At 40.4% G+C, this 16,399-nt stretch overlaps 1 protein-coding gene across 2 annotated transcripts in view; it reads right to left on the bottom strand.

Annotated features, from left to right (window-relative positions):
* The window catches only part of robo1 (roundabout, axon guidance receptor, homolog 1 (Drosophila)), a 664,161-nt gene that overhangs the window by 74,692 nt on the left and 573,070 nt on the right, over nt 1-16,399 (bottom strand). For both annotated transcript variants that reach the window (XM_082966738.1, XM_082966739.1), the window contains one exon: nt 11,806-11,832. In XM_082966738.1, coding sequence (XP_082822864.1) covers nt 11,806-11,832 — 27 coding nt within the window. The remainder of the gene's footprint in view (nt 1-11,805; nt 11,833-16,399) is intronic.

Raw genomic sequence — 16,399 nt, 5'->3', positions numbered from 1 at the left:
TGTCATATTATGTCTATATACAGTGTTGTTATGATGTACAAATAGTTAAAGTACAAAAGGGAAAAGAAATAAACATAAATATAGGTTGTATTTACAATGGTGATACGGCAGGCGACAATCCAAAGAAAAACCAAGCAGAAATGTTTTGTTTTTGAGGTCCCAGGTTCTTATAATGGAAAGCTATGGGTCCTATGTAATTCAGCTCCCAGATTGCAAATCCTATGGCTTCTACTAGATGTCAACAGTCTTTGTTCATTGTTTCAGGCTTGTTTCTTCAAAAACGAGGAAGAATCTTGAGTCCCAGTGGACAATCAGTCTGTCGGCACGCGACGAAGAGGTGGCACACCTGCTAATTATACTTTTCTATTGAACATACTTCTTTCCGTATGAAATATTATAGTTTATTTACATTTTAGGGTGCCTGAGCATTGGATAGAAACGTAGTTTGATTTGTTTGAACAAAGTTTAGTGGTAGATTTTTGGATTCATTTGTCTGCATGTTGAACGAGTGGATTACTGATATTGATGGCACCAACTAAACAGACTTTTTGGGATATAAAGAAGGATTTTATCTAACAAAACGACCATTCATGTTGTAGCTGGGATCCTTGGGATTGCAAACAGAGGAAGATTTTAAAAAGTAAGTCATTTATTTAATCGCTATTTGTGATTTTATGAAGCCTGTGCTGGTTGAAAAAATATGTTGTGGGGCGCCGTCCTCAAACAATAGCATGGTATGCTTTCGCTGTAAAGCCTATTGTAAATCGGACAATGCCGTTAGATTAATAAGAATTTAAGCTTTTAAACGAGATAAGATACTTGTATGTTCATAAATGTTTAATATTATGATTATTTATTTGAATTGTGCACCCTCCAATTTCACCGGATGTTGTCAAGCGGGACGCCAAGTCTTATTATGTAAAGACTAAGGCACGTTCCCATGTTAACTACAGTATGTATTGTAGACTGCACAGTAGCCTAATAAACAGTTAATAAAATAATGCTAAAAAATAAAGTGCCTAATTCCTTACATAAGGGAGAGCAGGTCGTGTCTGTACTACAGAATGAAGGGCACACGGGAGACTGGTGTTATTTCATAGTTGTGATGCCAATAATTACATTTAGCGGATTGGAGGACTCTATATTAATATCTAAGGGGCAGTTTCCTTACATTGAGAGGATTGGAGGACTCTATATTAATATCTAATGCCGATTTTCCGTTAGGATCTGTGAGAATATATGAGAATACCTAAGGGGCTTTTATATAATTGTAAATGAATTAATAATAATAATCGCTTTGTTTAAAAAGTAATGACATTTTGGAGATTTCGTTTTCATTTAACCTGGAGTGAGCGAGAAAAAGGCAATTCTTGAACATGGGACATTCTCACTAATTTGTAAATAATGCCAGTTATTTAGAATTATTTATTTATGGAGAAACTTAATTTGATTATTTAGCAGACATCACTTGCTTATATTCAGTCAACACATATCTTAAGAATATCATGGAATATTTGAACATTTTCGTTTCTCCATGCTTGTCTCAGAGCAGCGCGAAATGGTGCTGAAATAGATGGCCACAGCAGGAAGGCTATGTATTCTGTGCCCACTCGTGGTATCTCTCTTCGGTTACACATCCTTGGAATAGCAGAACAGCATAACGGTCCGGGCGCCCCTTGCTGTGCCTGGTGAGCTGGTCATGTTCTGTTGTCAGAAGAGGAATGGAAATGTCAGGGTGAACCGAAAACCTGATGAACGCGCCACGTACTGTATGTTGACTCTGCCTGTCGGAGGTGGAGTTCCAGAGCTCACAGGTGTGCCTGGCATGGATTGTGACTCCATCTCCTTCCTTTTAAACGTGTGAGTGAGTCAATGACTATTCAAGCCATTGACTCACTGATGAATGAAGATGATGAGCGATTGGCAAAGGCAATCTGCGGGCATCATGGCTCGGTAAGAAATGTTTTATATATAAATATACAGTTGAAGTCGTAAGTTTACATACACTTAGGTTGGAGTCATTAAAACTCGTTTTTCAACCACTCCACAAATTTCTTGTTAACAAACTATAGTTTTGGCAAGTCGGTTAGGACATCTACTTTGGACATGACACAAGTCATTTTTCCAACAAGTGTTTACAGACAGATTATTTCACTTATAACTCACTGTATCACAATTCCAGTGGATCAGAAGTTTACATACACTAAGTTGACTGTGCCTTTAACCTGTTATGGCTAGGGGGCAGTATTTTCACGGCTGGATAAAAAACGTACCCGATTTAATCTGGTTACTACTCCTGCCCAGTAACTAGAATATGCATATAATTATTGGCTTTGGATAGAAAACACTCCAAAGTTTCTAAAACTGTTTGAATGGTGTCTGTGAGTATAACAGAACTCAAATGGCAGGTCAAAACCTGAGAGATTCCTTTACAGGAAGTGGCCTGTCTGACCATTTCTTGAACTTCTTTGCCATCTCTATCTTTTACAAAGGATCTCTGCTCTAACGTGACACTTCCTACGTCTTCCATGGGAGCTCAGAGCCTGGGAAAAACCTGAATGTCGTCATCCCAGCCCCAGGCTGAAACACATTATCGCCTTTCTCAAGTGGCTGATCAAGGGACTGTGGGCTTAGGCGCGTGCCCTGGCTGCCCCCGTCTTTGTGATTTTTCCTCTGTTTGCCGAAAAGGAGATTCCCGGTCGGAATATTATCGCTTTTTTACGAGATAAATTGCATAAAAATTGATTTTAAACAGCGGTTGACATGCTTCGAAGTACGGTAATGGAATATTTAGAATTTTTTTGTCACGAATTGCGCCATGCGGGCGACCCTGATTTACCATTTCGGATAGTGTCTGGGACGCACGAACAAAACGCTGCTATTCGGATATAACGATGGATTATTTTGGACCAAACCAACATTTGTTATTGAAGTAGCAGTCCTGGGAGTGCATTCTGACGAAGACAACAAAAGGTAATCAAACTTTTATAATAGTAAATCTGATATTGGTGAGTGCTAAACTTGCCGGGTGTCTAAATAGCTAGCCCGTGATGGCTGGGCTATGTACTTAGAATATTGCAAAATGTGCTTTCACCGAAAAGCTATTTTAAACAGCTTGGAATATTCCAGAAAATGATGTCATGGCTTTAGAAGCTTCTGATAGGCTAATTGACATCATTTGAGTCAATAGGAGGTGTACCTGTGGATGTATTTCAAGGCCTACCATCAAACTCAGTGCCCCTTTGCTTGACATCATGGGAAAATCAAAAGAAATCAGCCAAGACCTCAGAAAACAAATTGTAGACTTCCACAAGTCTGGTTCATCCTTGGGAGCAATTTCCAAATGCATGAAGGTACCACGTTTATCTGTACAAACAATAGTACGCAAGTATAAACACCATGGGACCACACAGCTGTCACACCGCTCAGGAAGGAGACGCGTTCTGTCTCCTAGAGGTGACCATACTTCGGTGCGAAAAGCGCAAATCAATCCCAGAACAACAGCAAAGGACCTTGTGAAGATGCTGGAGGAAACAGGTACAAAAGTATCTATATCCACAGTAAAACGAGTCCTATATCGACATAACCTGAAAGGCCGCTCAGCAAGGAAGAAGCCACTGCTCAAAACCGCCCCAAAAAAAGCCAGACTATGGTTTGCAACTGCACTTGGGGACAAAGATCGTACTTTTTGTAGAAATGTCCTTTGGTCTGATGAAACAAAAATAGAACTGTTTGGCCATGATGACCATTGTTATGTTTGGAGGAAAAAGGGAGAGGCTTGCAAGCCGAAAAACACCATCCCAAACGTGAAGCACGGGGTGGCAGCATCATGTTGTGGGGGTGCTTTGCTGCAGGAGGGACTGGTGCACTTCACAAAATAGATGGCATCATGGAGTGGCATTGATTTGGAGGTGGAGGGTCCGTCATGGTCTGGGGCGGTGTGTCACAGCATCATCGGACTGAGCTTAGTGTCATTGCAGGCAATCTCAATGCTGTGCGTTACAGGGAAGACATCATCCTCATGTGGTACCCTTCCTGCAGGCTCATCCTGACATGACCCTCCAGCATGACAATGCAACCACCCATACTGCTCGTTCTGTACGTGATTTCCTGCAAGACAGGAATGTCAGTGTTCTGTCATGGCCAGCGAAGAGCCTGGATCTCAATCCCATTGAGCACATCTGGGATCTGTTGGATCGGAAGGTGAGGGCTAGGGCCATTCCCCCCCAGAAATGTCCAGGAACATGCAGGTGCCTTGGTGGAAGAGGGCGGTAACATCTCACAGCAAGAACTGGAAAATCTGGTGCAGTCCATGAGGAGGACATGCACTGCAGTACTTAATGCAGCTGGTGGCCACACCAGATACTGACTGTTACTTTTGATTTTGACCCCCCCTTCGTTCAGGGACACGTTATTCCATTTCTGTTAGTCACATGTCTGTGGAACTTGTTCAGTTTATGTCTCAGTTGTTTAACTGTTATGGCTAGGGGGCAGTATTTGCACAGCCGGATAAAAAAACGTACCCGATTTAATCTGGTTACTACTCCTGCCCAGTAACTAGAATATGCATATAATTGTTTGATTTGGATAGAAAACACCCTAACGTTTCTAAAACTGTTTGAATGGTGTCTGTGAGTATAACAGAACTCATATGGCAGTCAAAACCCTGAGACAAATCCTGACAGGAAACTGAAATCTGATGTGTGGATATCACTTCAAACATTTGCCATTGAAACACACAGGGGCTTGCAATTCATTTAGCACTTCCTATGGCTTCCACTAGATGTCCCCAGTCTTTACAAAGTGGTTTGAGCCTCCTACCATCAAAATTGACTGAAAGAGAGGATGTTTACCTTGGTCACAGGGGATGGGCCATTACCATTGTGACGTCGGCGCCCATGGGTACTCTCCCTTTTCGAAACGTTTTGAAAGACAATGCAACCGTCCCAATGGAATATTATTGAAGCCCTGGTTGAAAAAGCCCCTAAAGATTTATGTTATACAACGTTTGACATGTTTGAACGAACTTAAAGATATTTTTTTTTGCTCATTCCTGACGACAAGTCAGACGCACACGGTACATTTTTACTAGCCTTCGGAGCGCGCTAACACTATTGGGACATAAATTATTAACTTTTTTGAACAAAACTACATTTGTTATGGACCTGGGATTCCTAGAAGTGCCTTCTGATAAAGATAATCAAAGGTAAGGGATTATTTACAATAGTATTTTTGATGGTTGATCGTTCCAAGATGGCTCCAACATAGACTTCTTTTCTGGGCATACCACGTTGTTTATTACAAAGTGTGATTTCCCTGTAAAGTTATTTTTAAATCTGGCAAAGAGATGGCATTCAAGACATGTTAATCTATAAGTCTTTGAATGACAATATTACATTTTAACAATGTTTTCGAATAGTAATTTTGTAAATTGTAGCGCTGATCATCGGAAGCATTTGAGGGAAAAGATTTTCTGAACGTCATGCGCCGATGTAAAATGCTGTTTTTATACATAAATATGAACTTTATCGAACAAAAAATGCATGTGTTGTGTAACATGATGTCCTAGGAGTGTCATCTGATGAAGGTTGTCAAAGGTTAGTGCTGCATTTAGCTGTGTTTTGGGTATTTGTGATGCATGCTAGTTGCTTTGAAAATGGCTGTGTGATTATTTCTGGCTGGGTACTCTGCTGACATAATCTAATGTTTTGCTTTTGCTGTAAAGCCTTTTTGAAATCGGACAACGTGGTTCGATTCAGGAGAGGTGTATCTATAAAACGGTTTAAAATAGTCATATGTTTGAGAAATTGAAGTTATAGCATTTATGAGGTTTTGCATTTAGCGCGACGCGATTCCACTGGCTGTTGATTAGGGTGGGCAAGCGTCCCACTGGCCCAGACAGGTTAATGTTATGTTCATACAAATATTTACACATGTTAAGTTTGCTGAAAATAAACACAGTTGACAGTGAGAGGACATTTCTTCTTTGTGTTCTTTAGCTTTAGCGGGTCTTTTTTGTAGCAGTTCATCTCGTGTTTTCCCCAATGCCAAATTAAGAGCTTCATCCACACATTATGGGGAATAGCCTCTTCTAAGAAACCTATTGCGCATCTCTGCTGCTTTTTCTAGATAGTCCTGAAAATGATTTGTTGCAAGTTGGGGAGAGGGGGGTTCACACCTAACTCAAGTTGGGGGGGGTGTTCACACCTAGCTCGGCTATTATACAATTCTTTAGTAAAGGCTGAATAATCTATTGTTCAGCTAACAAACCATCCTGCTACGCTTGTGAAAAACTAATAATAATACTTTTTCCCCTTTCCACATGTTAAAGATTCCAATTGATAAAGTGTTTTAGCCACAATCGGCCCCAACCCCAATTAATACATTTGGGCACAGTCGATAGTGTGCTGGACTTCGGGCATGAAAGTTGAGGGTTTGAAATCTGCTCCCTGCTTGTTATAATGAATGAGTTTGATACACCTGGTATTGGAAATGGCTGAAAAAAACTTGCTGAATAGCGATTTTCGTAAATTAACTAAACGACAAAAATATATGCACAATCGTTTGTCTCTACGTTAACTAACATATTCCTCTCAATTGTACATTTTTTGCTTGACTCGTTATGACGTTATAACTACATACATTTGCTTCCCCGTAATGTTTTGTCAGCCATCTTTGCTGAAGTCACCGGGGACATGTGGCCTGCGTCAAATTCGTCATTGGAACCACTCGATATGATTGGTCATATAAAAACCGTGGGACCCAAATGCATAATGAGTGCTCTAACTCCCCCTTGTGGTGGTCTGGAGCAATGAAGCCGTGACACTGGGTACCTCTAAGTCCGCGGTTTTAAGGAGGAACCACTGTATATGTTTTTTACTGTTTGTTTCTTCATCTCCGTTTTGGATAGATAACTCTTTGTGTTGCTGTTTGTTTTCCAATTTTCCCAGAAGTGGTTAGATTCTACGGATTCTTCAATTACATTGAGCTGATTTCGGATGTGCTCTTCCTTCTTTTTCCGTAGTGTATTTCTGTATTGTTTTAGTGATTCACCTTAGCCTGTTGGGGGTAGGGGGCAGTATTGACACGGCCGGATAAAAAACGTACCCGATTTAATCTGGTTACTACTCCTGCCCAGTAACTAGAATATGCATATAATTAATGGCTTTGGATAGAAAACACCCTAAAGTTTCTAAAACTGTTTGAATGGTGTCTGTGAGTATAAGAGAACTCATATGGCAGGCAAAAACCTGAGAAGATTCCTTACAGGAAGTGCCCTCTCTGACAAGATCTTGTTCTTCTTGTCTCTGTTTATTGAAGACTGAGGATCTTTGCTGTAACGTGACACTTCCTACGGCTCCCATAGGCTCTCAGAGCCCGGGAAAAAGCTGAATGATATCGAGGCAGCCCCAGGCTGAAACACATTTACGCTTTTGGCAAGTGGCCGATCAGAGGACAATGGGCTTAGGCGCGTGCACGAGTCGACCCCGTGCTTTATTTTCTTTCCTCTTTTTACCTAAACGCAGATTCCCGGTCGGAATATTATCGCTTTTTTACGCGAAAAATGGCATAAAAATTGATTTTAAACAGCGGTTGACATGCTTCGAAGTACGGTAATGGAATATTTAGAATTTTTTTGTCATGAAATGCGCCGTGCTCGTCACCCTTCTTTACCCTTTCAGATAGTGTCTTGAACGCACGAACAAAACGCCGCTGTTTGGATATAACTATGGATTATTTGGGACCAAACCAACATTTGTTATTGAAGTAGAAGTCCTGGGAGTGCATTCTGACGAAGAACACCAAAGGTAATAACATTTTTCTTATAGTAAATCTGACTTTGGTGAGTGCTAAACTTGCTGGGTGTCTAAATAGCTAGCCCTGTGATGCCGGGCTATCTACTGAGAATATTGCAAAATGTGCTTTCACCGAAAAGCTATTTTAAAATCGGACATATCGAGTGCATAGAGGAGTTCTGTATCTATAATTCTTAAAATAATTGTTCTGCTTTTTGTGAACGTTTATCGTGAGTAATTTAGTATATTTTTTGTAAATTCACCGGAATTTTTGGGGGCGGTATGCTAGTTCTGAACGTCACATGCTAATGTAAAAAGCTGATTTTTTATATAAATATGAACTTGATTGAACAAAACATGCATGTATTGTATAACATAATGTCCTAGGGTTGTCATCTGATGAAGATCATCAAAGGTTAGTGCTGCATTTAGCTGTCTTCTGGGTTTTTGTGACATTACATGCTAGCTTGAAAAATGTGTGTCTGATTATTTCTGGCTGGGTACTCTGCTGACATAATCTAATGTTTTGCTTTTGTTGTAAAGCCTTTTTGAAATCAGACAGTGTGGTTAGATTAACGAGAGTCTTGTCTTTAAAATGGTGTAAAATAGTCATATGTTTGAGAAATTGAAGTAATAGCATTTCTAAGGTATTTGAATAACGCGCCACAGGATTCCACTGGCTGTTACGTAGGTGGGACGATTTCGTCCCGCCGGCCCTAGAGAAGTTAATGAAGGCGTAGACTCAGGTTTTCTGGGTTTCTATGTTTTAGGTTGGATAGGTTTCTCAATTTCTTTCTTAGGTTTTTGCATTTCATCAAACCATTTTTCATTGTTGTTAATTTTCTTAGGTCTGCTTGACATTTATAGATTTGATAAGGAAGCTGAGAGGTCAAATATATTGTTTAGGTCTTCTACTGCCAAAACCTTTTGTCCAGGAAATTTTCTACAAGGGATTGCATTTGTTGTGGCCTAATTGTTTTTTGGAAGATTTCCACACTATTTTCCTTCCATCTATAGCATTTCTTAATATTATTCAGTTCCTTTGGTTTTGATGCCTCATGATTGAGCATAGCTCTGTTCAAGTAGAGTATGATTTTGCAGTGATCTGATGTGATCAGAAGTGTCAGTGGACTGACTGTGAACGCTCTAAGAGACTCTGGGTTGAGGTCAGTGATAAAGTAGTCTATAGTACTATTGCCAAGAGAGTCCCCTCGAAGCCTACCATTGACATTTATATATTTGATAAGGAAGCTGAGAGGTCAAATATATTGTTTAGGTCTTCTACTGCCAAAACCTTTTGTCCAGGAAATTATCTACAAGGGATAGCATTTGTTGTGGCCTAATTGGTGGCTAGTTTTTCCTAGCCACCGTGCTTCTTTCACATGCATTGCTTGCTGTTTGGGGTTTTAGGCTGGGTTTCTGTACAGCACTTTGAGATATCAGCTGATGTATGAAGGGCTATATAAATACATTTTATTTTATTTGATTTTGACTATGTACATACCCAGCATTCCGATAGACCTGCAGGAGTTGAGACCCGTTTTTGTTGGTTATGTTGTCGTAGTTGTGTCTAGGGGGGGATATGGGGGAGGGAATGCTGTCACCTCCAGTTAGGTGTTTTTCCCCCTGTGTGCTAAGGGTGTCGTGTTTTCTCTCTCTCTCTTTCTCAAGCTAGAAAGAGAGCATTCAGGAATTCCACGACGCAAAATGTAATGTCTCTCAAATCAACATCTAGCGGAAATTAACACTGACAAGATCCTGCATTTACATTCAGTGCCAAGGCAGCTTCTAGGATTATAAACGTAAAGAAGCAGCAACTCTAACCTCATGCATTAAGGAACTGGCCCAAAAATAACCAGATGACTAAATAGGTTTCACCTGAAAGCGGTCCAGCGGTTCAAAAAACAAGATTGCAGCATTAAAAGTATTAGGTGTGATCCCAAGCCCCGTGGCTGACGAGGAGGAGAAAATCAACTCTCACAGTTTAGATAAAGCCTCTGCTCTGCACAGATGGGATTAGTCACCACAACCACAAGATTCACATAACTCCCCCTCTCGCTCTCTTTTCTTCTCACCCTCTCTCTCTGATTTACAAGGATTAGCACAGGTATATATATATATATATATATATATATATAGAGAGAGAGAGAGAGAGGAGGAGAGAGAGAGAGAGAGAGAGAGAGAGGAGAGAGAGAGAGAGAGAGAGAGAGAGAGAGAGAGAGAGAGAGAGAGAGAGAGAGAGAGAGAGAGAGAGAGAGAGAGAGAGAGAGATCCAGTTGCCAGGAACACAAATTCCATCTAGACACCGTTGCCCTAGAGCACACACAAAAACTATACAAATCTGTGGCACTGATGTTTAGGCTGAGTTAACTTACACAAAGCTGTGAAACGAGCTGAGAGACAAGGCAAGAAGGGCCTTCTATGTCATCAAAAGGAACATAAAATACCAATTAGGATCTGGCTAAAAATACTTGAATAATTTATAGAACCCATTGCCCCTCATGGTTGTGAGGTCTGGGGTCCGCTCACCAACCAAGAATTCACTAAATGGGACAAACACCAAATTGAGGTTCTGCATACAGAATATCCTCTGTGTACAATGTAAAAACACCAAATAATGCAAGCAGAGCAGAATTAGTCCGATAACATCTAATTATCAAAATCCAGAAAAGAGACGTTCAATTCTACAAACACCTAAAAGGAAGCGATTCCCAAACATGCCATAACAAAGCCATCACCTACAAAGAAATTAGCCTAGAAAAGAGCACCCTAAGCAAGCTGGTCCTGGGGCTCTGTTCACAAACACAAACAGACCCCACAGAGCCTCAGGACAGCAACACAATTAGACCCAACCAAATCATGAGAAAACAAAAGATAATTACTTGACACATTGGAAAGAATTTACAAAAAAAACAGAGCAAACTAGAATGCTTTTTGGCCCTAAACAGAGAGTACACAGAGGCAGAATACCTGACCACGTGACTGACCCAAACTTAAGGAAAGCTTTGACTATGTACAGACTCAGTGAGCAGACCTGGCTCTCAAGAGAAGACAGGCTATGTGCACACTGCCCACAAAATGATGTGGAAACTGAGCTGCACTTTCTAACCTCCTGCCAAATGTATGACCATATTAGAGATAGAGAGATATATATAGATATTTCCCACAGATTACACAGACCCACAAATAATTTGAAAACAAATCCAATTTTGATAGACTCCCATAGCTATTGGGTGAAATACCAGTGTGCCATCACAGCAGCAAGATGTGTGACCTGTTGGCACAAGAAAAGGGCAACCAGTGAAGAACAAACACCATTGTAAATACAACCCATATTTATGTTGATTTATTTTCCCTTTTGTACTTTAAATATTTGCACATAATATGACATTTGAAATGTCTTTATTATTTTGGAACTTTTGTGAGTGTAATGTTTACTATTACTTTTTATAGTTTATTTAACTTTTGTTCATTATCTACTTCACTTGCTTTAACAATGTTAACATATGTTTCCCATGCCAATAAAGCCCTTAAATTGAATTGAATTGAGAGAGAGTGAGATGGGCCTCCACATCATCACACCGTGTCCACAGCTCTGTCTGATTGGTCCATGTGACTGACCATGTGTCATCATCCTAAATCCTATCAGAGGCAGAGAGGCGGGCAGCAGCAGCCCTTTGATCAAGTCCCCGCCAGTTTTAACAGCTTCTTAGTAGCACGGACGGCACATCACGGCTCACTCCTCTTTAAGCGTTTACCTCTAAACGCATTATCTACACCACTTTGTACAACCATAAACCTCACTGCTCCCTTTCTGGTGGCTGTGTACTTCTAACCAAAGAGTGTGTCTTCTGACAGGCTGAGTAGAATGACTGCTAGGCCTGTTCAGGTCAACTGTGTGTAACTCAGTGAGTGCAGTCTTGTATTGAAAGGTGGATAAATTGATAGTTATGAGATTTTATAGAGAACGTGCAATGGAATTGAGTCAAGCATTATCAAAGGTTCTTACCTGTAGGAGTGAAGGTAAAGGATGGCACTGTAGGTCCAAGCAGAGGCACACGAAAGGGGAACGAGAGAGAAAAACACCGTAAATATAACATAAAATAGCAACACATATATTTATCTTGAATCCAATGAGCTAAACACAACAGGGTTCTCTCCACAATGTTAAAATGAAGTGCTTTGTGACACCAAGACTAGTGGCAAATATGCTGCCACCAACTCGAAGGAGACGAAACCTTAACTTTAGTAGAGTACTGAAACGCATCATCCTGAGGATGTTTTGAAACATGACACTGTGTTATAACACCACTTAATCAATTATTTATGCATCTGATCATTTGCCAGTTTAACCCATTTTGAGAGGCATTGTTGAGCACAGTGCTCAATTCACCAGCATTAACTGGTGGTTTTACAGCCAACATTGCAGGATACTGTGTTTCCCTCTACTATTAAAAGTTGTGGGAATGAATTACCCACAATCCTCTAAAAACAGAGCCACTGTGGATAGATAGACAGGAGATTGCAAGGATGACTAAACTGTAAAATGTAAGGAGATAAAAACCAGAGTTCAAATTAGTTCAATCACTTGATTTCCTCTATATTTGGTTATCCTCTTATAAAATATACCTACATTTTGAGAAACATATTAAGTTGTATTGATCCTTAATTTTTGGAGGTAAAATCATTGAAATGAATTTAATACATTTGTATTAAGTACATCTTGGTGGTTTTTTGAGTCTATTTCAATTCACCCCAGATTGTTAGTTTTTTTACAGTGTGTCTGTGTGGTTCAGTGTGTAAAATTCTAATGAAATGTGCCATCTTACTGCCCCAGAAGTCCCACTTTCACTCCTCTGTTTCCTCCTGTTTCTAATCTGTCTAAATAAATCAATAAAAAATTGAAGGAGGAATTCACAAAATATATTCTCCCTTATCATCAACCAATATTTAGGCTATAAACCATTGCATCCATCCCCCCCCCCACCCCCACCCCCCCCACCCCACCGAACAGAAAGTTTCAGAAAGTTTTCACACCACTTAACTTTTTCCAAATGTTGTTTTCTTACAGCCTGAATTCATAATTGATTAAATTGAGAATTGTTTTCAGACATTTTAACAAATTAATTTAAAATGAAAAGCTGAAAGTCAATAAGAGTCAATAAGTATTCAACCCTTTTGTTATGACATATCTACATTTCAGAAGTAAAACATGTTGAATGACTACCTTATCTATCCACTCCACACATAAAATGATCTGTCAGGTCCCTCAGTCCAACAGTGAATTTCAAACACAGATTCAACCACAAAGACCAGGGAGGTTTTTCAATGTCTCACAAAGAACGTCACCTATTGGTCGATGGGTAAAAATAAAAAAAGCAGACCTTGAATATCCCTTTGAGCATCGTAAAGTTATTAATTACACTTTGGATGGTGTATCAATACACCAGTCACTACAAAGATAAAGGTGTCTTTCCTCATGCTGCTGCCAGAGAGGAAGGATATCGCTCAGGGATTTCACCATGAGGCCAGTGGTGACTTTAAAAGTTTAATGACAGTGATAGAAAACTTGTTTGCAACAAGGCACACAAGTAAAACCACAAACAATGTGGCAAAGAAATTCACTTTTTGTCCTCCGTACAAAGTGTTATGTTTGCGGCAAATCCAAAACAATAAATTAATGAGTACGACTCTCCAAATTATTTTCAAGCATATGGTATGTTAAGGACTGGGGAGTTTTTCAGGATAAAACAATTTAACTGAATGGAGCTAAGCACAGGCAAAATCCTAGAAGAAAACCTGGTTCAGTCTGCTTTCCACTAGACACTGGGAGATGAATTCACCTTTCAGCAGGACAATAACCTAAACCACAAGGCCAAATATACACTGGAGTTGCTTACCAAGAAGAAAGTGAATGTTCCTGAGTGGCCGAGTTACAGTTAAGACTTAAATCTACTTGAAAATCTATGGCAAGACCAGGAAATGGTTGTCAAGAAAAGATCAACAACCAATTTGACAGAGCATGAAATATTTTGAAAGTAATAATGGGCCAATATTGCACAATCCAGGTGTGGAAAGCTCATATAAACTTTCCCAGAAATACAGCTTTAATCACTGCCAAAGTATTGACACAGGGCTATGAATACTTATGTAAATGAGATATTTCTGTATTTAATTTTCAATTAATTAGCAAAAATGTAAAATAATGTGTTTTCACTTTGTCATTATGGGGTATTTTGTGTAGATGGATGAGAAATGTTTTATCCATTTTGAATTCAGGCTGTTGTCAAGGGGTATGAATACTTTCTGAAGGCACTGTATCTATCACTGAGGTACAGCTGTCCTCACTTCTTCATCTCCTTTTATTTATGTAAACACAACCTTTCAAATGTCCCTTTAATGCCACAATTATTTCTTGTTGTTTGGATTCCTGCTCTGCTCCCCTTAAAGCTCAGAGCAGCTGAATAGATTGCTCTATTTGGAAGGTTTAACCTGTCTGCGGTTCGGCTTTGAAGAGGAGAGAGATTGACACTTGAAATGCGAGGTGCTTGGTGAGAAATATTAACGTGATTGAAATAACTCAATCAAATTACCACAATGAGATGAGACTGTCAGAGACAGCTTATTCACTGGCTGGATGAGGCATATCACACAGACTCACGCACGCACACACACACACGCACGAACAAACAAACACAGGCGCACACACAGACACACAGACACTCCTCTGTCTCCTCCTACAGCTCCAGTTCAACCCACTTCACGCTGAGTCCAGCTTGTTGCTTCATGTGGTTGCAATTATACTCTTCTTCTCTCAAAACATTCTTGGTTACCAGTTCCAACAAAGACCATGGCCTCTTGTGGTTTTAAATAGCAGAAAGAGGGGGTTGAGAGAGAAAAGAGACAGAGAGAGAGCGAAAGAGAGAGAGAAATAGAGAAATAGAGAGAGAGAAATAGAGAGATAGAGAGAGAGAAAGAGAGCGAGAGAGAGCGAGACAGAGAGACAGCGAGAGAGAGAGACAGCGAGAGAGAGAGAGCGAGAGAGAGAGAGAGACAGAGAGAGAGACAGAGAGAGAGAGAGAGAGAGAGAGAGAGAGAGAGAGAGAGAGAGAGAGAGAGAGAGAGAGACAGAGATTTGCCTACTGTGCTCAGAGAGTTAGAGTTAATGTGAGGAAACACTGACGCACTGCTCAGCTCCTCTGGAAGAAAAGGAAGGGGTCCTTAATGGTCTATAGAGCCAACCTCTGCTTCCACACTAGCCTCTCTCTCTCCAGCCTCCGGGCAGAGCAGATGCTCACAAAGTCTTCAGAGATCCTACTGCGTGGCCACAAGTTCCACCCTTTGATTTCAGCACCCCTAAAAAAATATATCTTTATATTCTAATGTTAGCCAAGACCTTCATAAACATAACAAAATTATTATTTTTGCGAAAGTATATACTAAATATATGTACTAAGCTGTTGGAATGTTGCAGTCAGAAAGACTTCTGATTGGCTCAAACTGGGGTCCCTCGAGGCTTTTCTAGTGTTAAACGCTTTGTATGTGCGCATAGCATGTGGGCATGGCTTCATTTTGAACATACCACACAACCCTTTTCCATGAAGAAGACCAACCCTGTGATTTTAGCATCTGTCTAACCATAGCAACACAGATTAGAACTTAAAGCACACTAGCACATGATGCAGTCAACCTCCAAGATGAACACTGTCAATTCTATAGTCTATAGAGACACCGAAGTCCATTATGTTCACTATACTCCAACATTAATGTTCAACCATGATAGAGCTCTGAGGTACCATGGGTAGAAACTAAGGCTTTTCCAAAGCAATGACAGGTTTTCTAGGTTCATCCAGGTTTCTCTTTCTTTTCCATGACTCACAATAGGCAGTATGACAGAGGTGGTTTCAGACCTAAGCCGGTATATTGTTTGTGTCTCCAGGTTGAATGGTGTACCTCTCCTGACCCTGGCACTCAGTAGCGTACCTGAGCCCAGCAAAAGGAGGTAGGGGTATGGGGAGGGCATGGGGAGGGCATGGGGAGGGCAGGCAGGTAGCAGCTGCAATGCCTGCAGCCGCATAATAAACCAGGCAGCACAGGAAAGAGCTACACAGAAAGCCTAAGAGCACTCCTTCATACTCCGTACACTATTGTGGGCAGAGGTTGGGCATGTACTGAACCCTGTCACATCGGATCCAGTCAGGTAAACTCCCTGCAGGTTAGGTAGGCCGTGTCCACTACTAGAGAGCACATAGAATCTGATACTGACAGAGAGTGAAAAACACAATGGTATGGTAAGGAATCTTATGCAACAGTATGACACAATGTTTCAAACTCTCATTTGCATCATAGGCTTTCACTCAAAACTATTCCAAAAGTATACTTCAAGCTTGAGAAATGTTAGTTTCTCCTTGATTCATGCTCATCATAGTAAGTTGTTCTGTCTTTCCAGACACATTCAGATGGGAACTGCTAACAGAAACTGCTGGGACCGGAGGACGCACTTCAAAAGAAGAACTACACACAAAAATACCCTGGCAGGATCAGAGAGAGGGAAATATAAAACAGAATAAAAAGACATCACTGCAGGAGACAGCTCCATTTTT

The sequence above is a fragment of the Salmo salar genome, chromosome 20, assembly GCF_965601325.2.
Source record: "Salmo salar chromosome 20, fSalSal1, whole genome shotgun sequence".
Taxonomy (NCBI): domain Eukaryota; kingdom Metazoa; phylum Chordata; class Actinopteri; order Salmoniformes; family Salmonidae; genus Salmo; species Salmo salar.
This window is presented reverse-complemented; position numbering and strand designations above follow the sequence as displayed.